Below are 22,091 nucleotides of genomic sequence, written 5' to 3'. Positions count from 1 at the left end.
GGGTACTGAAGAAGTATGGTGAGACCCTCCTGTAAACAAACAGAGAGAGATCATCATAATGCAACTGCATTTCATTTCTATACATGCTGCAATATGGTTCCTTGTTTAACAAATGTTTACCTCAAATACAGATTCTTATGAAGCGGCCAGAAAGAAACTGGTGAGGGCCACCAAGAAAGACTCCCTCACTTCTGAAGATGAAAGTTTCAGAAGGCCTAGAATGTAAGAACCGTGCAGTGTGTACCTGTTAACCTAAAAGGTTAAGAGTTGTGCATGTTTGGAGAAGAGTGATCCATGATCAGCATCCATGATGACCAAGTGGTCCATTTGGGATGAGCTGAAAATGTCAACCACCAAAACACCATATCCACAGTGCAGAATAGCTATAGAAATGTATTAGCTTGGGGTGTTTTTTTTCTCCAGACAATAGGACCTGGTGACCTTCTCAAAGTAAATGGTAACACTAAAACAAGGGGCTACATTAAGATTTTTGAAGGAAAAGATCAGGCAGTCTGCCGAGAGACCTGTCCCAATAGGCGGGCCATTAAACCACACAATGATCCAAAACATACAGCCAAACAAGGCTCTCCAGTCATTATCTAAAAAAGGTATACATCATTTTGGACACCCCACTTTTCATACATATCTTAAAAAAAAGATGAAAATGCTTCTATTTCTGATTCCATGTTTCTACCACATTGTCTAGCAACCTTTTGACATGTGGTAGTTTCATTTTCAGTCAGAACAAACATATTGGTCAAATCAACATTAAATTAATATTTACCAGGGGTATGAATAATTTTGTTCTTAACTGTATAAAATCTATATTCATCTGTACATTTCTGCTCTTATCTGTAGACAGCACACCTGGCAAAACTTGGTGGGATGAATGCTGGGGACGCTGTTAGGAGGATTATGCGTCACCTTATCACCGACACGCTTGCAACCCAATTCAACTGAGTTGGGCGAGGAGGCCAAAAGAAGGCTTTTGCAGCGTTACAGATTATTGCAGCTATAGGTGTCTGCCACTGCATTGCTGTCATTGTAAAAGAAAAATTAAATACAGTGTTTAATATGTATCTAGAGAATGGATAGGCTATATCAGGTTAACCGATTTAGGCTACACCTGCAGATTGTGTTGGGTTGCCCAAAATCCCTTTGAGATTGCCACATTCTGCTTTGTATCATATCCTTGCATTCCGATCCAGTAGATGGCAGACAAGTACATATTATCTGAAGGGAAGAAGCAGCAGTAAATATGGCACTGTTATGCATTTGCAAGACTGTCCGTTAAGTGGACTTCAAGTTTTAAATTTAAGTTGAAGGTGAACTAGTGAGTAGCTGCTTTTGTTACATAAGATCGAGTAATGTAACGTTAAATGCGTATGAAGAAGAAGGAAACAACCGTACCCACTTAGCCAGTCAGCTAATGCACAAGCCGACTGGGAGAGACTGGAAAGAATTGTGAACGTTAACGTGTAATTGGTGAATCTATGAGAGCGCAGTCCAACAGTTTCAAGGTGAGCGGAACATTGCACATGTTAAAATTGTGTCAGTTTATTGCACAACTCCCTGGATGAAGGAGTTTGAGTTTGTGTTACGTCTGACAAACCCGAATAAGTACGCCTATGTTAATCGTGGAATTTAAGACGCGTTTTTTTGTTCAAGTCCTTAAAAAGTTACTAGAAACGGCTGGGGCCGCCGCCTCCATTCATAGTGTTAAAAATGAAATTGTCTCCATCGTTTATCAAATGTTCAATTTACACTTTTTCAGCAATGGCTACCCTTTTACATCGGTTCAGCAGACTTCGCTTAAGGTCTACTCTCCAGTTCGTCTCACAGTACCCAGTGTTTTCAACCAGAGCTATGGAAAGTGTGAAAGGAGAGCAAGTTTTCTTCGGCTGTCAGACACTATATGGAAAGCACCGATGCATCCATACTGTAGGCGGAGGAACCGAGAGCTCTCCCCCCAGCGCTGCGCCTCCGCGGCTCCCATTCTCCCGCATCACCGAGGACGACCTGGCCTTCTTCCGACAGCTGCTCCCTGGCCGGGCCATCACAGACCCTGACATGCTGGAGTCGTGCAATGTGGACTGGCTCAAGTCAGTGCGCGGTGAGTTGACATGAGTGTAGGCTAGTGTCGGCCCTGAGTCAGTGTACCTAAAGACACTGTAGTCTTATAATGAAACTATAGGAGACAGAGTATGTACAGCTGAATTCTTTTTTCACTAGATATGGGAAGGTTGTGAGAGGCTACAATCTAATCTACAATCTAGTTTAGTTATTTCCTGTTTTCTTTACTCTCTAGGTAATAGTGAAGTACTCCTGAGACCCAGAACCACAGAAGAGGTGTCCCAAATTCTCAAGTATGTGCCCAATACCAATGGACCCTTTCAAGAGAGTTCCATTATCAGCATCATAGTTGGCCCCACAAGACTTCCTTTTTAACATTCCATAATGTTATCTTAATGCAGAGGAAGTAGATTGGGGCCCAAATAGAACGTTCAATCATTGTTTTTGTTTTTATTGTTGAAAGGGTCTATACTGAATATGCAAAATGCAAGACCTATTCTTTGGACCACATCTTAATGACAGCTGATGAATCAGGACTTGAGGTGACCCAGATTCTATGGTGCTCTGGAATCTCCCAATCTCCCCCTCCCCCAAACATCCTGTTTACATCTAGCCAGTATACATCATATTTACCTGGCAGCTACTTCTTGAGTGTTTGTGGTTCTACTTTTAATAAGTAACTGAGTTAGGAGTGTTGGCATGGTGTCATAAGTCCACCCTCCAGTCCCTTGACCTTGAACCTTCCTGGCTAGCAGTTAAGGCTGAGATGTGGCTCAGGTCTGTTGCATAGCCATTTCTGATTCACCTGCTGGCAGTGGTCATTTCATAACCGCTGCTGCTGGTTGTGTACCATGTGTATTGTGTATCCCTTTCCCCTCCTCTTCGGCAGAATGATCCATCCCTTAATAGGCTGTTGCGATGGAAGTAATGGTTTGTAACTGGTGTATAGCTGCTGCTGCTGTGTCCAGGTACTGCAATGAGAGGAACCTGGCGGTGTGTCCACAGGGCGGGAACACAGGGCTGGTGGGGGGCAGTGTGCCGGTGTTTGATGAGATCGTCCTTTCCACGTCCCTCATGAACCAGGTGCTGACCTTCGACAGCGTGTCAGGTCAGTGGGGGAGACCTTGACCCTTTGTGAGTAGGCTAACTAGCTAGGATTCCTGTACAAACCCTTACTATGGGTCCTGTGAGAGACTGGAACTACAGTATATTATCCTATAACAGGGCTCCAGAGTGCGACCAATTTGGTCGCATATGCGACCTAATTTTTCAGAAGTGCGACTAAAAAAAATCGGAGGTCGCACCGGTGCGACCAGCTATTCGAGAGAGGAAAAAGTGTCCGCATTGAAACTCTACCTTTGCTTCAATAACAGACACATATTTGGCCAATATCGTGGTTTAAACAAATCACAGATAGTGACGGGCGGGACCTCCCCTCTGATTTGCGGTGGCAGTGCCTGTGTGTAAATTTGAAAATGTGTGTGCTGCAGAGAGAGAGAGGGAGGTCAGAGACCCGTCAGATAAACAGAGTGGATGTAGTTGCATACAGTGTGGTCACATAGGCCGAGATAAATGTCCCCTCTCCCCATTGCCTTTCAGCGGCTGGCAGCAGCAAACCGATCAGACGAGCCCGAGATGATGATCAAGTTTATCGTTGCCTACGATAGGCCTAGTGAAACTTCCCTTCACCAAGTTCAGTCCGAAATAATTATTCACCAGAAAAATAGTTTGAACGTAAAGCCGACGTACAGGAATGCCACTTGCGCCAAATTTATAGGAGTCATTGCAGATGAAAATACGTCTTAAAATTGTGAACAATGCATACAAGGCCTTCGCGAACGACAGAGATACAGATATCGCCGAAAAGGAGTGTGTCATTGACCGCAGTTACATGCAGGGAGTAACCCGGTTTTCAACAGCAATATTCGTTTTGCGCGCGAGTTGTGTAAACTCATTCTGATGGCATCAATCAATTTAATCCGGTATTTGGAGCAAACCGAACATCGCTGCTACAAAGCCCGAATATTCCCTGCATGTATACAGTGGTCATTGTGTACGGTGAATTGAATGGACACATTTAGATCGAGCATGGCAAGTCATTGCAATAGCCTATAATAATAGGCCTACCATTTCGTTACTGCATTAACCATGTTCTTATTGAAAATTTAAAAATACTAAAATTAAAAAGTAAATTGCATTGTGGCGCTGTCAAATGATTATTGCAATCATCATTGCAAAATCACATAAAAATCCCCCAGGCTACTTGGAACATCTCTTTAAATTGTGCTCAAATACATTTCTATGGAAGATGCTAGCATGGCGAGCTGGTTTAGCCAAGGCCTAAAGATCATGAAGGATAGTATGTAAAACATTGAGCCATGAGATGTGCAGTTTGAAGCCCTTAAAAGACGTGCACTGTTAATTTACTCACTGTTATTTTTATTTAATACATCTTGAGATGTTTTAAGTTTAAATTTCAGCTCAGTGAAGCACTTTAAGCACCAGCACTTCATTAAGTTACTTTTCTTGTAGAATTGTAAATCATAAGTCATAGGACAACCTATATAGGACAGTAATGAAGGGAAAAAAGTGAACCTGCTGCGGTGTTAAATGCGATGTGGTTGAAAATTTGGGTGCACCTAACTTTTGTGCTGGTGCACCTAAGAAAAAAAGTTAGGCGCACCAGTGCAACCAGTGCAAAAAGTTAGTCTGGAGCCCTGTTATAAGATTCTGACTCTGTGTCTGGATGTGTAAAGTTTGGGTCATCAGATGCCAATGACTGCTGTGTGGTGTCTGTGCTGCAGGTATCCTGACATGCCAGGCGGGCTGCGTGCTGGAGACCCTCTCTCAGTACCTGGAGGAGCGTGACTTTATCATGCCCCTGGACCTGGGCGCAAAGGGCAGCTGCCACATTGGGGGCAACGTGGCCACCAATGCTGGGGGGCTGCGCCTGCTGCGCTATGGGTCCCTGCGAGGGACAGTGCTAGGGCTGGAGGTGGTATGTAAATCAGAGTCCTGGAACGGCACAATAGACATAGCACATGCTCTCTCACACACACACGCATACAAACACACACACACACACGCACGCACGCAGACACACACAAACACACACACACTGACATGCACACAAACACACAATGGACTCTGTGATTCCATGATGTTCTGTTGAGCTGTGTCTATTTAGATTACTGGTAAAGATACTGCACACGTTTCAAATCTTTTATGTACATCCAAGTGTAAACATACACACATACACATACTGATGATGATGTCTGGATTTAGACACAGAATAGCATATCATTCTCCTATGTCCTCTTTTCATGTACGTTCAGGTTCTAGCTGATGGGCGAGTCCTAAACTGCTTGGCCACTTTAAGGAAAGACAACACAGGCTACGACCTCAAGCAGCTGTTCATTGGTTCCGAAGGTACCCTAGGGGTCATCACAGCTGTCTCCATCCTTTGTCCCCGCAAACCTAAGGCTGTCAACGTGGCGTTCCTGGGTAGGTTAGACAGATAACTTTTAGGGACCACAGATCAGTGCTGTCTTAATCAGAATAATTAAGATATTAACAATAACATGAACTGAACACAATCATTATTAAGTTAGAGAAGAAATGCCTTCATATTCCCTCCATACACATATGCATGTATGCGTCAACATAAGCCAGCCTTTCCCATCAGATGTGTAATTGTGGATTAGTAAAATATTGTAGTTTCACCTAAAAATCCTATCGATGTTGCTGAATAGTGTTTTGTATGGGTGTTTCTCAAGTCATACTGATTCATGATGCAATACTTTTCTTGTCCTGCAGGATGCTCCAGTTTCCAGAACTTGCTGGAGACATTTCAGTGCTGCCGGGGCATGCTGGGAGAGATCTTGTCTGCCTTTGAATTTTTAGACGCGTCCTGCATGGGGCTGCTAGAGAAGCACCTTAAGATCACCAACCCCATCACAGGTTAGACGCCACACGGGGAACAAGAGTCAAACCAGGGCCTGGGGAATCTATTAGCATGAGTTACATAGGGGAGCTAGCAACACCATGTGAGAATGCTGTTCATTTACTTCAGTTCAGCATTCAACACCATCATCCCCTCCAAACTAATCACCAAACTCCGTAAGCTGGGCATCAATTGTGGATCTCAGTCTAATCTGAGCCTTTGGTTTGATATGCTGTTCCTGTCTGCAGAGTGTCCCTTCTACATCGTCATAGAGACGGCTGGATCCAACGCAGTTCACGATGAGGAGAAACTGCACAATTTCCTGGAGGAGGTGATGGCATCATCACTGGTGACTGATGGAACGGTTGCCACGGAGGATGTCAAAATTAAGGTTAATGTTCTGTCTAATGGTCTTCCTCTTAGCCTGCAATACAGCGAACTGAGCTGTCCTGAATATTATATAGTAGTTAAAGATGATGAATAGAAAATGAAAATTCTGGAAAGAATGTAACATGTGACACACAGATCTGCCAGATCTCTTCCTGAGGCAGTACCTAAATAGGGACTAATCAGTTCATTAAGATCAATGGTTCCTCTGTGGCTTTTTTGGGTTCAGGCTCTCTGGTCGTTGAGGGAGAGAGTGACCGAGGCTCTTACCCATGATGGATTTACCTACAAGTATGACATCTCGCTTCCCGTGGAGAAGATCTACCAGCTGGTCACTGACATGAGGGAACATCTCGGAGACCGAGCCAAGAATGTGGTGGGATACGGACATGTCGGTAAGATGTTTTTTTTTTTTTTTTTTTTTCAAGGATTGATTTTTAGATTTTTTTTGTGCAACCACCAGAAGCACCCACTCTCAAAAATGTCTGCAGGAAATGGACGATGCTTATGGCAGTTTTTGCTAATAGTCCAGTCAATTTAAGGCCAAAATAGGGGTCAACGTTGAACAAATTGCATCAGAAGAAAACTTAACTGATTAACCCTATTTATGCGCCTATACAGTATTGTTTGTCAAATGTTGCAATTAGTTTTGGGTCAGACCTTACTTTGCCTATAGTTATACATAATTACATTATGCCCTGTTTGCCCATGTTAACAGACAATTTCAAAAAACTTGTAATACATTTTTTGTTTGTCTTGATGTAAGTAATCAACTCAGTAATTTTCAAGGTGATATGTGAAGGTTAATTTTTTTCCCTATTCGCGTGAAAAAAATACTGAATAGGCGCATGAATAGGGTATATTTAGGTCTTTTTCTACACTTTCCCCTATTGGGATTCTTCGGGGCTTTTTTCCCTTACTCAGGACATATTGAGGATACAAGAGGATGCAATTTGTTCAACCTTTTTTCATAAAATGACTGGACTATAACCCCCTCACTCGATATCCATGTCATTTTAAAAGGTTTTTCGACCTTATGATAACAGCAGTAAACTGACTTACAGAAGGACCCTGCCAATAACTTACTAGTATTCTGTGAGTCTTTCATCTCTGAGAATCTGGAAAAGTGTCAGCACTTCAGGATTTTTACCCTTGCCCCCGAGGGGAGAGGGTGTTGCTCTTGGGTATATCCGTTGTTGTTTTGCTGTCTCATTCCACCCGTACACTATGTGCATTCTCCCCCTCCAGGTGATGGCAACCTACACTTGAACATCACCTCTCCGACCAAAGACCCTGCCCTGCTGGCGGCCATCGAGCCGTACGTGTACGAGTGGACATCGGGCGTGCGGGGCAGTGTGAGCGCGGAGCATGGCCTGGGGCTAAAGAAGAGGAACTATATTTACTACAGCAAACCGCCTGAGGCTGTGGCCCTAATGGGGAACATTAAGGCCATGCTGGACCCGCGGGGCATCCTCAACCCTTACAAGACTCTCCCCGACAACCTCAACCTCCACTGACCAGCCCACAGGTGACCAGAAAATACCTGAGCAACGTTGTCAACCCCATAACTTCTGTCCTGACGACAGCCCCACAGGTGAATGGATTACACCTGAGGGACACAGGCCTATGACCCAGAAGTCCAGGAAGTGACGACACTCCTTCTAGACCCAAAATATTACAAATAGCTGGTCTTTGCTGAAGGGATTGATAGCCAGAACATTATTATTATGTCACAAAATGAGATGTTAAGTGTTTTTTTCTTTTAAAGTTATGTTTTCAGGCCTTTGGACAGGACAGTGAAGAGATGGAGGAAACAGACAGGAAATGAGGAGAGAGATGGTTGAGTGGGTTCGGGAAATGACCTCAGGCCGGACTTGAACCTGGGCCTCTATGGGCACTGAGCCCGATTGTGGTATGGGACACTGCCGCTGCGCAACAGTTGTTTATCATGTCAGGCCATGTGTGCAGGACTGTAGACCCAGTAGTGTCTTCACACTGTAGGCATTCTATTGACTATTGCTCACCTTTGCTGTCTCCAGTCAGAAGACGCAACATTTGAAAAAAATAAAGAACAGTTGGGGACTTGTTAAGTGTCCTACATATTTATTGTTTGTTTTGTAGAAAGGCAACATACAGTTTGTGTTTCACATAACCCAGCATCAGATACCTCATATGATATCTTGCAAATGTGTTTTTTTTTTCTGTCCAGCAAGTTCGGTTATTTATGTGGTGTGTTGAAATCCATTTGGGTAATAAAAATCATTACTTTAGTTACTGGTGGGTGGAAAATGTTATGGCGTTAAAACACGATAGAACATTTGTTTTGACAAACACTCCAGTTTTAAACCATGTATATAAATGTTTACATGTGGCTTAGTAAACTATTAGTTTAAAAAAAAAAACCTGTACATTCTAAATCTCTGACAGAATGACATCCCTTTCAAATGAATATTGTTTTAAAGCGTTCTGAAGCACTAGTCCGTCTATTCACTATTCCTGTGACACCAGCAGGCGGCACCAGAGCCTTAGCCGTTTCCTAATCTGTGACTTGGACATCCAGGCCCACTGTCCACATGTCCATTAGCCAGACATTAGCCCAGTAGTCAGTCTCCATCACAGATGGGGACCATGGGTGACTCCATGAGTGGTGGTGATGATTGTGAGGTTAAAGCCACACACCCTCATGCCAGGAGCTGATCTATCCGAGCTGATTATTGGTGTGATCATGGCTGGTCACTAATGGGCTAGCTGTAGACCTCCTGTGGAGTGGTGTGGCTAAAGATAGGCCCAGTGGCCTTGTTCTACAGCCGAAAGGTCCATAGCGAAGAGACAGGGTTAAGAGAGGGGCCATCCTGGGCTGGGCTGGGCTGGGCTGGGCAGGGCTCAACTCGCTCTCTTACTCCCTTAAGTCGGCAGCCGCTGCACGATTTTTTCACAGCCACGTACGACATGGTAACTCGCACTACACATTTCGATCGGGCACACTGCATGATCGAACAACTCTCATTTGGACATGTTCAGGGGCTCACTGGATCAGGCCAATTCCTATATAAAACCATCTTGAAACTATGCATGTGTGTCAGTATTTTACCGGTGTGTTTCATATTTAAAAAAAAAATAAAAAAAATGCAAACACATGCATTGTTTAAAAAGTTATGTGCCTCAGGGCAAATGTGTTTTTTCTTCTTCTTCTTGCTTAACATAGATCTTGCTAGTATTTCCCTAGGCATTGCTACTCGGGTAACTTTGCATTCACAGTTCAAAGGTTGTAGTGGTTTTCCTACTCCTGCACTAGAATTAATCATCTTTTAAAGACCTATTTGCACAACAACAAAAACTAGCCAAAACAGAAGCTGTTCATCATGTCCCTGCAATACTACCAGTGGGATTCTCCTTCCTCATAAATCCCACTCAGCAACTATAACACTTTTTAAAAAGCAGAATACATAATATGCTCTTCCTATGCTCAGTGTTCCTTTGATGTTCTCTGGTGATGTTCCGTGTTCCTTTGAGTGTTGTTCTCTAGGTGGTGATGTTCAGTGTTGTCACTTGTCCAAAAGGCCCCACTAGACACTTAATTAGTAATAATACAATAACTATATGATTTGTCATAAGAGTAATACAATATCAAAAAGTCTGATTGAGCAGCACTTGATTGTCGTCAGGAGAAAAGTGAAGAGCCCTCTCTGCTCAAGTCAGCTTCTTTTGCACTCAGTGGTGAAAGTAATGCACAGCTAGAGCCAAAATGGTGGTGGGTCAATGTCAGTTCCCACACTAAACCAGTCCAACATGTCTCTTTAAGACACAGGGCCTTTCATCAGTTCCATCAGTCAGTGTTGGGGCATGTAAGGGTGGGGGGTGGGGGCGTCGTACGGGAGAGGGAAAAAAGTTGTACATGGTGAAGAACCACAGGCTAGGCTCAACAGTGATTGTGATGACCTTGTTATTTGGTAGAGTTAAAAAGTGCTGAGTCATTTAAAAGTCCTTTTTAAGGGGGGTTGGGTGGTGGGGCGGGCTTGTATCTGTGTGAATGCACAGCATGGTTTTCCAGTGAGGGCAGGTGTCCTCTGGCGAGTCTCTGAAGGCAACAACTCTCCTCAGACTCTCCCGCTAGACTCTGCCTCTGAGGGTGGAGGCCGTTCCACCTCAGCAGCCGAGCAACGTGGGGGAATAACTGGGGATGGAGACGGAGGAACAAAACATCCGAAACAACTCCAGATCAACGACACAAAGAAATTAGAATAGGAATCAGAGACAAACAAAAACAACAACAACAACAACACAAAAGTTCTCAGTTGCTCTAGGCGGCGTGAAGCCACGGCTAGGTGTTCAGTGGGCTCCTGCATGGCGCAACAGTGTTTCAGAAACGCCAGTGCTCGTCTGTGGGGAGCCTGTGAGAAATGTAACTTGGATCTCCTGGTGGTTGAGTTGATGCGGCGTGATCCGGTGTGCAGTGTGGCGCAGTGTGAGGGGGGGGGATGGGGGGGGGGTCTGTTCTGCCACTGGTGATGGGTGGGGAAGGGGGGCACAGCAGTGAGATGGCGGGGCCCCGACGACCCTCCTGCTCCGCTCCACTCCACTCAGGTCCGCTCAACTCAACGTGGGCTCAGCAGTCGGCCTTGCCCTTCTCCAGCGTGCTGTGGATTTTGTCCAGAGTCTTTTTGATGCGCAGGGCAGTGAGGCGGGCCGACGGGTTCTGATACCAGCACTCCTTCATCAGCTTCACCAGCGCAGACAGCGTCTGAGTGATCAAGAGACGGCGCGAGGGGGGAAGAAGGGGTAGAAAGGAAAAGGAAAATAATTCAGATATAAGATTAGCATTTACTGTCTACAATTTCTAAACACCAAATCGCACTGTGTCATCATTAGCGGTCTCATTTTCATCTATAGTGCCAATATAAGTGTGTGTGTGAGTGTGAGTCTCACCGGGTCAGAGAACCAACGGTTGGGGATGAAGGGCCTCTGCTGCTCCACACACACCACCTTCCGCATGTCGTCGAAGCTGGGGTCATTAGGGACCAGGTCATAGAAGGGAGGCTTGTACTCCTCCACAATACCTACAGGATGAAAATGACGGGACACGCCGTCACATAGTCATGGCTGATTAATTCAGTGGAAATTATGGGTTGTGGGTGGTTCTACTGTGGGCATAAATCTCTTGTTACAGAGCTCATCTTTTAAGTTGAAGTTGGCGAAAATGGATGAACTGATGAAATTCTACAAGACGCTTCATTTGTTTGTTTCACACATTCACACAGATCCCCCTTAAGAGATAATCTCTTAAAAGTGTAAGAATCTATGCACCTATTGTAATCTGAAACCATGTTACCCTACGGCTGAGGAGACCAAAGCTTACGAATGCAAAAAGGTCATGGATATCTTTGAGGAAGTCAGATGATGAGGACTTTCTTGGATTTGAGACTAACAACCTTGGGTTGTTCTTTTCCATATTCTTGTTTGACTGACTTAAATTCTGTGAACATCTTTTTAACTGTTTGAGTGTGTGAACGCACTATTTTCATGAACTTAACTCTTTTGAACTGTTTGTGTGTGTCAGGAAAGTACTTTTCGACTTTCGACTGTCCAATACATTTCGTTATCACTAAAAAAAAAATTAATCCCTGTTATGTGATTTAATTTTGTGTCATTCTTATAACAGGAAGGGTGAATGGGCCTGCCCGGCGTCCAGCCTTTAAAGCAATTCTGCAAATGACTGCACGGCACTTTCTTGTGTCAGAGGCCACCGTTACAATATACAGTCTTCACTCAACAATTGAACACAAAGCCATACACTGTTTGTGCCAATTCTACGAGCACAGTATGTTAATATGTTGAGCTCAAACATCAGCCACCTCCCAACAGAATCATAGACTACATGTTTACTACAACACAGGGTAGTTCCTTTACCTTAAAATCATTGTTCCAAATGTATTTTGATGTTATACAGAGTTATAATTGCCAAAACTATGTTTGTCAATACCAAAGCACTCCTGACCCTTGACCTTGTTGGGTCAGTTCTCCATGCACTGGGTACACCCTTAGCACTAAATGGGTGCCCAGTATGTCAAACACAGACAAAAAGGGAAGATCAACACTGCGGTACTTTGAAGAGACTACAATTGCAGCGCTAGTTTGAGTCGAGTCCCTGTTGCTCACCGTTGCTGATGGTGCGTCGGGCGATCTCCCACAGCACCAGCCCAAAGGCCCAGATGTCCACCCTCTTGTAGGCATCGAAGCAGTCCGTCTGGATGGACTCGTCCAGCACCTCGGGGGCCATGTAGCGCTTTGTGCCCACCTTAGGGTTGTTGCCCACGTCCAGCTGATTGTCTGACTGAGAGTGAGTGACCGCCAGACCTGGAGACGCAGGAGGGAAACAGGGATTACAGGAATTAAACGTTGAGTGAAATGAATAGAGTATTTTTTGTAGTGAAGGTATTGTTCGATGCAAACAGATATTAAATGCGCGTTTGTCCAATTGCTGGGCAATGGGTGGGTGAATACACCATTTTCATTATATTCTACTGCAAAAACACCCTTTTCAAGTTTGATTACTGATATGCATGTAAAATGTGACATTAGATGAGAGGGTCAGAGCTGGACAGGAGACAGACGGGTGTCCACTCACCCAGGTCGGCGATGCAGCAACGTAGGTCCTTCCTGACCAGGATGTTCTTGCTCTTGAGGTCGCGGTGGGCAATAGCCGGCTTCCCCTCGGTGCCGAAGATCTCGGTGTGCAGGTGCACCAGGCCGCTGGCCACCGATGCCGCCATGTTCAGCCCGTCGGCCATCTCCACAGCGACTCGGCCCAGGTAGTCGTACAGCGAGCCGTGCTCGTGGTAGTGCGTGATCAGCCACAGCTGTGTGCTGGAGTTCCGCGAGGTCATGTCCGACGCCATGAAACCTGAGACCACAAAGAAACAAAGTAACAAGTGGTTCCATTATTATTACCGATTCTGTCAGCTTGTACTAATAAAACAGTTTGATATCCTGGGCAAGCATGACCATGAGCTCTGCCACGCCAACTGGGCTTGGAACCAAGATCTCAAGATCTATAAGACTTCTGTTCATCTTTCCTAGCCTGACCAGCCAGATCCACATCAAGATGTAGGGTCTGGGAACACTCAATCCAAGGGGCGGGATAAACGGTTGTCTTTCAAATTCCCTCTGCACGCAATAGGATAGCGCTACAACTCATGAGTTCCGTGCGTTTTCCCACCAGCGGAGCTAGTTGGCTAGTTGATCAAACTTTGCCCAAAAAAAGCTTAACTCGAGTCGCTGAGTGTGTTGTAACACGCTCTGGAAATTCACAATTTCGTCGCCTTTTAAAAAAAAAAAAAAAAAAACATAGTCCAGTCCATACAACTTCATTTCAATTTCGAAAGAAATACTGGACTGTTTTTTTTTTTTTTTTTTAAACGGCGACGAAATTGTGAATTTCCAGAACGTGTTACAACACACCCAGCAATAAGACTCCTATAGCAAAGATGGCAACATTTCCGGAAAGGTACTGGCTTGATGAAATTCATTCTGGACTCTCTATTCGACCACATAAAGACCTCGGGATACTTCGGTTTGGCTTTAGGGACCCTCTACTCACTATCACGTAAGTGTTAAGTTGTTTGGAACTGTAGAAGAGGTATAAAAATAGCGTTTTGTAGCGGCGAAATTGAAATGCCCTGCTCACTTCCAGGCTACGAGTTGTGTGACTGAAAACGGTACAATCGAACTTTCTCAAAACACATCCGAATGACATGATTTTGATGTCAACTCAACGAATGTACCCCCAATCATCCGTAAATCGATCTAAAGTGCATTTTACTCCGGATAATTCCTTTAAGCCCGTCCACCGACTCTATACACGATGTGATTGGCGTGACTAGTTTGGTTTTTCCAGCTCGCAAGCCAACAGAGAGTTACTAGACTACCCTAGATTGCTAGATTTTTAGACTACATCTTTCCCTGAGATAAATGCAATTTTTGAACATAGGGGTAAAATTCATCACAACAATGGGTCAATCAGGTTATTAAAGAACTGTGTTGGATAAGTCCCTCATGGGAGCCGTTTGTATGACGGAAGAAATGTTCACATAATGTGGACATAAATGTGCAGTCTCACCCAAGATGTTCTCGTGACGCAGCAGGACTGTGTTGTAGATCTCCGTCTCGCGGAACCAGGACTTCTCATCGCGTGAGGAGAAGATCTTTACCGCCACATTCTCGCCCTGCCACTGGCCCCGCCATACCTCCCCGTAGCGCCCTTTACCTGGGAGACAACGGTCAAAACACACCACATGTCAAACACACACACAAACACACACAGGCAACATGGGACAAGACACAGAATATAACCCTCAAGTCAGATACTAGTCTAATCCTTCACTTATAAGCTACAGTATGAACAACATCAGACAAACTACTGAGAACAGGGAAAACATCAGCAGAGAGCTACAGAAAAACACAACCATACAGGATTTGGTAGTTGCTCTGAGTATGTTTAACATTCTCATGGGCACCATCTGTGCCAGGGGTAATTACATTCATTCCAATGGCATAACAAGTTAATCATGTCAAAGAATCAAAGAATACTTAAGTCTAAATGACTACTGTGTAAAGAGCAAAGGTCCACTGATTCTGTCTTCTAACTACCAGTAATTGGTCTGAGAAATCTACTAACCTCTATAAACTAGAAACAAAACTGGGTATGAACTGGCAAGGAAAAGGACCAAGTATTAAACACAGAGCCACTTTGAAACGGTGCCTGTTAAAACCGTAAAAAGGCTAAACATAACTATTTTAGCTATTTTCCTCTGTTACTCTTTATGGCAGCGCTGTGATAAACTCAGGGCTTTTACTTCATTAAACTAAAATGCTGCTGTGGGCAATCTCAGAGCTCAGACTCAGGCCGTTCTCGGTGAACTCCCACTTTTCAATGTGTGGTACAGACAGGAAATGAATGGCAATCACAACCACCCATAAATTCATAAATTTCCTGTAAAAATTCTGACTGGAGATAACCTTGAATATTTGTTTCCCCTGACAGCATTGCACCTTCAGGTTATACATGCCATCATAAATAGAATTTATTTCAATCATGCAGTCTGCAATTTTACCAAAAGGCTGTTGATACTCGTAACAGCAAATCAAATCACAACCCTCACTTCCTTGGTGCTGATAGAGGACTGAGAGGCAATTCACCAAACTTGACAAAGAATGCATTGAATTGGAATACTGGGAAATCAAATGATGGCTTACAGCTTCAAACTTAGTAATCAAATCTGACTCAGAGCAGGTTCATCACAACATGTACATGCTGAGGCTGGTGACTCAGAGGCAGGCCAGGCACTTACCCACACACTCCACCAGGCTGATCTGCCGCGCCACCGTCCTCTGCACCAGGAAAGGCAGGCCCGAGCCACTGCCTGACGTGCACGAGTGGTCCAGCAGATCCTGTGCCCAGAAACACATACTACCAGTCAGTCACACACAGACACACACACACACACGGAAACACACACTACCAGTCAGTCACACACAGACACACACACTACCAGTCAGTCACACACAGACACGGAAACACATACTACCAGTCAGTCACACACAGACACACACACATACAAGGAAACACATACTACCAGTCAGTCACACACAGACACACACACAGAAACAGCCACCTTGCCAGCAGCACCTACAGATGAACACGTCAAAGTGAACACCGCTCACAGGATTGCTGTGGAGATGTAGTGCATCACAGCAGTTGTCACTTTCTCTAGGCTCTTGCAAAGGTTTGTCATGATTGTTGCAGCTGTGGTAAAAATTGTTGGTGTTTGTGTGTGTGTGTGTGTGTGTGTGTGTGTGTGTGTGTGTGTGTGTGTGTGTGTGTGTGTGTGTGTGTGTGTGTGTGTGTGTGTGTGTGTTTGCACGCGTGCATGTGGCGCTGACACATATGATTGTGCTTGTGCTTGCATCAGCAGGACCACGCATTCTTGGATATCCAACATCTGACCAGGTGTGAAGATGACCATGGCCAGAACCTCCCTAGGGCAACCAACGCAGGTGCCTACGCACGCTCGAGTGCTCTCCGGCTTTGTGTCGGCGTGCTCGACAAAGCGTGCGGTACGACGGGCGGTACGTACCGCCAGCGTGCTGTCTCCCACGTTGGAGGCGATGAGCCCGTCGATGGCGCCCTGCTCGGGGTCGTACTCGCGCAGCCTCTCCAGACGGCCGCGGTGCAGCCGGCGGCACACCAGCACCGACAGCAGCGAGAGCAGCGCCAACACCACCACCGGGCCCAGCACCAGCAGCACCAGCGTCTCCACACAGTAGCGCACCGGCTCGGCATCAGGGGCTACGGAAAACACGGCAGGGACACACAACCCAACAACATGGTCTAAAAGCAGTGATTTAAAAGGTGTGGAGTTCATATAGAAAACGAATCATTGCTGTGTTCTAGCTGTCTGTTCTGTGTGTGTGCTCAAATAGAAACACTGGTGTTTGGACATACGGGTCATACACAATTCCTGCCAATCAACATGTTGCTACACAAGCATGGAAGGGTGGAATTCAATTGACTTTTGAGTTCAAACAACCTTTTGCCAGAATCTTGAACTGTCCCTTTGAGGGGACAAAATACTCCAGGATAGGAGTGGGCGATATATATCGTCTGCGATAATATCGTGATTGTTGTTTTAACGATGTGCAATTTGACATTATCGAGTATTTAAATTACTTACGGGGAAAAAACACTCAAAATCACGCATTGAAGACTCATACATTCTCAGGAGGTGTATGCGGGAGAAGCCTGCAGCAGAGCAAGTGTCACGTGATCACTAGTGGGTCACAACATTGTCCCACGCACGCCTAATGTTTATTTTGTGCAGCGAGAGTAGCCTACTTGGGATTTTATGCGGCTACTTTTGTCAAGTATCTGTTCAAGTAGCATTGATGAGACAGTCACGTTTTTGTCCTACACGGTATTATATGGAGAGAAAACATTAGCCTTTGAGTATTTTAATAGTCAGTTGTACACAAAGAACTATTCTCAAGTAGGCCTAACTCTTTTGTAAATGGACTGAAGTACGCTGTAAATATCTACGTTTACCGATTATGCTAACGTTAGCATCTCTATGGGATTTCTCATATACATTAGCCATAAGCTAACGCATTAGTTTCTATTCTGTAACTTGGAATGGTAGCCTCTTGGAAGGCTAGTGCTCATAAACAAAACACAGAAGGAAATAACTGATATGTACTCTGTTGGTCTGCTTAGTTTTACAGTGAATCCTATGTAAAGGTTTAAAAGGAACTTCAGCCTCAGACTTTCTCTTGGGAAACTGTTAGGCCTATTCATCTTCTCTAATGTAGCTGGCTAGAAGTGGGGGCAGAATTGGAAATGTGTCATAGAGTGACAATGCATTGGTTGATTTGGTTAAAAAGTCACAGGTTAGGTTATTGGTTATTATTGTAATGATGCTATTCATAAATAATTAGCGGTAAAGTAACTCAGACTTTAACAAAACATTTTTTTAAAGGATATCGACTAATTATCGTTATCGTCAAAATCACAAAAAATATCGAGATATTATTTTTTGTCCATATCGCCCACCCCTACTCCAGGATATGACTGGCTGACATAAACATGTCTGGCATGCCATATCCAACAGGGGTGTGCATCTCTCCCTTATAATATCAGATATTATATGTAGATGTATGAGCTACGATACATTTCAATACAGTGCGTGTGCGCGTGTGTGTGTGCGTGCGTGTGCGTGTGTGCGTGCGTGTGCGTGCGTGTGCGTCTTCCCTACCTGTGGAGAGTTGACTGAGAAGCGCCTCGCTGCTGGTGTTGGTGTTACACATGGGCAGGGCACAGCACTCCACCACATAGTTGGCCGCCGTCTGGCAGGTCATGCGGGGCTTGTCAAGGCCTCGCAGGCAGCCGCGGGTGAAGGTGGGCACCGGCCCGCCCAGCGTCACGGACGTGTAGCACTGGTCTCCGCGGCACAGCTCTGCCATGCAGTTGCTGCCCTCACACGCGCACTCCATGACACCATCTGGAGACACACACACACATTAACATAAATACATATAAACACACACATACAATCAAATACACACTCATATCTTCACATGCAAGAACATACATACAACCAACCATGTGTCAATGCCACACACACACACAAACAGAACTGGACACTCCCCAACATACACAGGAAAACACAAATCAGACTCAACTCAATTAGGAGAGCAGTTAGGGCCGAGTGAGATGGCTTATTCAGCCATGCCAGTGCACTGCTCCCTGCTGTTCAACATGTGGACCTGGGCTCTTAATATTATTCCAGTCCCAATAGGTCCCCCACAGACAAACACCAGCAGTAATTTGGATAAACAGCAGATATCGATTAAGACATCATTTCCTAGGAGACATAGGACCCTGTTTAAACTGGAACAGGGGAGCATGAGGGAGATATCCAGGCCTTTGCCGGCTCCAACACACACACACACACACACACACACACACACACACACACACACACACACACACACACACACACACACACACACACACACACACACACACACACACACACACACACACACACACACACACACACACACACACACACACACACACACACACACACACACACACACACACACACACACACACACACACACACACACACACACACACACCTTCAAAGGGCCCAGGGGACAATGACATTTGTGGAAAGAGCAGATGATCGCCGGTGATAAGGATCATGCAATAATGATTGATTTGGAGAATTATGGCTGCCTGCCTGCTCGTAGCAGAGGCATCTGGTAGTGGTGGTGGTTGTGTGTGTGTGTGGAGTCAAGAAGATGGGGAAATAAGGGACAGAGGGAGGGAGGGATAAGAAGATGGGGAGAGAGAGAGAGAGAGAGAGCGTGAGAGAGAGAGAGAGAGAGATGGGCCAGGAGGGAAAGAGTGAATGAGTGAGTGAGTGAATGAGGGAGGGTAAGGGAGACAGGGGAATGAGTGAGTGTGTGTGCATGTGTGTGAGAAAGAGAGGGTGAAGGAAACAGGACAGAAAGAGAGAGCACAAGAGAGAGAGAGAGAGAGAGAGAGAGAGAGAGAGAGAGAGAGAGAGGGGGGAATTGAATTAATGCTCAGTGGAGCTCTGGGCTCTCTTTACCTTCGGCTGATGTCTGCACGATCTTCAGCAGCATGAACAGAAGGACGTGGGCACTGCAATGACCCATTTGGTTCACCACACTGGTAATAAGAAAATAAACACTACAGTTAGAGGACAAACACAGACTACAAACACAGACACCCACACGCTAACCTAATACACAAAACACAGACACAAACACTGACATACAAACAACCTACAGTGATCGCAATGCCGCGTCCAAAATCAATCATGTACGTACACAGAACTACACTGAGAATCTCAGAGTTGCAGAGCCATTCCCCCCTCATTTCTGTGTCTGCAGTCCTGCCTTGTCTCTAGTCTGGTGAAATCACAAACACTTCCCCACTCATTTTGGAGGGGAGAGAGATGAGCATGTGTGCTGTGCAGGGGGGGGGGGGTGTTTCCGTGGCAACAGGGGCAAAAAAGCTGGGCCTGCCTCTGAATGACATCAAAGCAAGCTGTGGAGCTGCGTGGTGCATCACGAGAAGACAGACAGAAAAATGAAAAAGAGAAAAGGGCTTTTACAGTTTTTTTTTTTACTTTCACACAGAGTGATGAGGGACGTCTAAAGCCAAGCTCCTCTCAATGCTGCTAGTGTCTGTCTGCACGCAATTCATCACGGCAAACATACTCTTCAGCGACAGACAGACAGACAGACACAGACACACACCTCAGCTGCAAGAGAGAAGGCACTGCTCTACTTTAGGAGCGTCTGGATGCCAGCACATCCGACTGAGAAATTAAGAGGAAATGACCAACCTAACACAACCCACTGACTTAAATTCCATCCCCCTCCTATAGGCTTCTTCCAATTCCAAGTACCGTCAATTACAAATAGGGCTATAGACAGAATGCAAATTCTCAAACACATTCAGTTCATTCATACGATGATTGATTAGATGAATATTTCTACAGGAGCCTGTCCAATATCCAACAGTGTTGCAATCTGTATCGTGTGAAAATGTGATTCATGTTTTGAGGTGACCGCCTAATCGATTTCATGCAATTACAATGGATCAAGGCCTTTACTCATGCACAAGATGACAGATGGTTTCACAATAGATGTGGCCTCCCGTTTCTGTGCCTAATGCTACCCGGGACACAAGCTCGACATGTCTTGTTTGCGGTTGTGCCATGCAACATCAAAATACTGATACTACGCTGTCGCTCCCTGCTAGCTCCAGGCCATACCTCTGATGTGCTCGCTCTGTGTACAGTAGTTAAAACAAAACAAAGTCATGCACAGAGCATAATTTGATTAAGAGAGAGTCCACTTAGATGTCATAACCGAAAAGGTGTCGTCTTTATGAACCCTAAAGCAAGTGCCACTTTGATAACGTTAACTGGTAAGACCGTGGGTGTCTTAATTCTCTAGAAGCACATTACGAGTGGGCGGCTACATTAATTCCCCGTTTTGTTTTATGACATGACATGAGGCCGAATTTAAACCAGCAGACTATGCATATTACATAATGTTCTATTAACGTGTTATAGAATACACATATGAAAAAACATAGAAGCTACAATGTTGACAATCTTCTTGTCTCAGTGATCGCAGCGAGAACTCGACGTTATGGTGCTCTACATACATGTGGGCAAATCAGATGTTACTTCCCTCAGACATACAAAGAAGTTATTTAGGAAAAGGCAGCCAGCGTGTAACAACACCAGCCTAACACTTCGGTTTCCAAAACAGGCTAGCCAACGAACGACAATTCCACTATTTGCACTCTCAAATTAACGCTATCGCTACGTTAGCTAACGTTAGCTGGCTAAGGATAGTGCAAATGGAAGGGCATAAGGCGTCTATTTCCAGTGCTGCCCTAAAGAACTAAACGAGCCTGAGAACGAGCCGAAGACCCATCTTATTTATAACATATGTTATGATAGCAACAAAGCTAAACTTATAGTTCGTTACCTATGGCAAAACTTGCTTCCCACCACAAACAAACATAAACTAACAGCATACAGCTAACTTTAATTAGCTAGCTAGCTAATTTCTAATTCAGCATGAAGCATCCTTCTATGTAACTTAGGAAGCTAGGAACCTACACTGACTACACTCACTTCCTTAACGTTAAAGAGATAATACAAATACATAGGCGTATTCTGTAGATGTAATCCACCTAAGAATAAATCTTTTGGAAAACTGGTTTAATGTATGATTGAGCAATGTTATCTATTTGTGTCCTCCACAGACAGCTAGCATTAGTTTACCCCTAGAATAACTGGTTGCTATCTAGCCTATCTAACATTAGCTCACTACAGCAACCAACGTTTGTTATGAGCTAATGTTAGCTTACCATCGTTAGCTTTTACACTACTACCGCTAACAGAAGACGTGAGAAGGCTACTTCTACAGCAACGTTGAAAACGAGTATGCATCTTACCTGTGTCAAAAACAGCGATACATTTCTTGGTGAACACTACTTTTTCGGTTCAAACCCCTCCATAAAGTTGGAGTTTAGCACCAGCTACGTTCGGATGAAAGCTATGATCCGACCACCTCCCAC

General features: G+C 44.8%; 2 protein-coding genes across 6 annotated transcripts; one reads left to right on the top strand and one right to left on the bottom strand.

The window, feature by feature from the left end:
* The first annotated feature begins 1,244 nt into the window (after positions 1 to 1,244).
* On the top strand, positions 1,245 to 8,506 carry d2hgdh (D-2-hydroxyglutarate dehydrogenase). Of its 5 annotated transcripts, none has more exons than XR_012988613.1 (11): positions 1,245 to 1,520; positions 1,775 to 2,113; positions 2,309 to 2,366; positions 3,042 to 3,181; positions 4,878 to 5,071; positions 5,409 to 5,577; positions 5,890 to 6,033; positions 6,265 to 6,407; positions 6,633 to 6,798; positions 7,652 to 7,997; positions 8,172 to 8,506. XR_012988613.1 is itself a non-coding variant. In XM_076294441.1 (11 exons), exons 2-10 carry the CDS (start codon positions 1,777 to 1,779, stop codon positions 7,918 to 7,920), a joined length of 1,620 nt encoding a protein of 539 aa, XP_076150556.1. In that variant the 5' UTR covers positions 1,245 to 1,520; positions 1,775 to 1,776; the 3' UTR covers positions 7,921 to 7,931; positions 8,172 to 8,506. The 5 variants fall into 5 exon arrangements, 4 of the variants coding, with proteins under 4 accessions (XP_076150556.1, XP_076150555.1, XP_076150558.1 ...); XM_076294441.1 differs by having other exon boundaries at positions 7,652 to 7,931; XM_076294440.1 differs by having other exon boundaries at positions 7,652 to 8,506.
* acvr1l (activin A receptor, type 1 like) lies at positions 8,487 to 22,091 on the bottom strand. The gene is made up of 10 exons (XM_076294445.1): positions 21,969 to 22,091; positions 19,576 to 19,655; positions 18,208 to 18,453; positions 16,537 to 16,748; positions 15,751 to 15,850; positions 14,520 to 14,666; positions 13,029 to 13,304; positions 12,560 to 12,757; positions 11,330 to 11,460; positions 8,487 to 11,144 (listed from the first exon to the last, which is right to left on the bottom strand). Exons 2-10 carry the CDS (start codon positions 19,640 to 19,642, stop codon positions 11,010 to 11,012), a joined length of 1,512 nt encoding a protein of 503 aa, XP_076150560.1. The 5' UTR covers positions 19,643 to 19,655; positions 21,969 to 22,091; the 3' UTR covers positions 8,487 to 11,009.

This window comes from Alosa pseudoharengus, unplaced genomic scaffold (genome assembly GCF_046254945.1).
Source record: "Alosa pseudoharengus isolate Yale_2024_CS ecotype anadromous, Long Island Sound unplaced genomic scaffold, YU_APseudo_1.1 YU_APseudo_1.1_scf_2, whole genome shotgun sequence".
NCBI classification, from domain to species: Eukaryota; Metazoa; Chordata; class Actinopteri; order Clupeiformes; family Clupeidae; genus Alosa; species Alosa pseudoharengus.
Note: the sequence above shows the minus strand (reverse complement) of the source record. Positions and strands in the feature narration are given on the sequence as shown.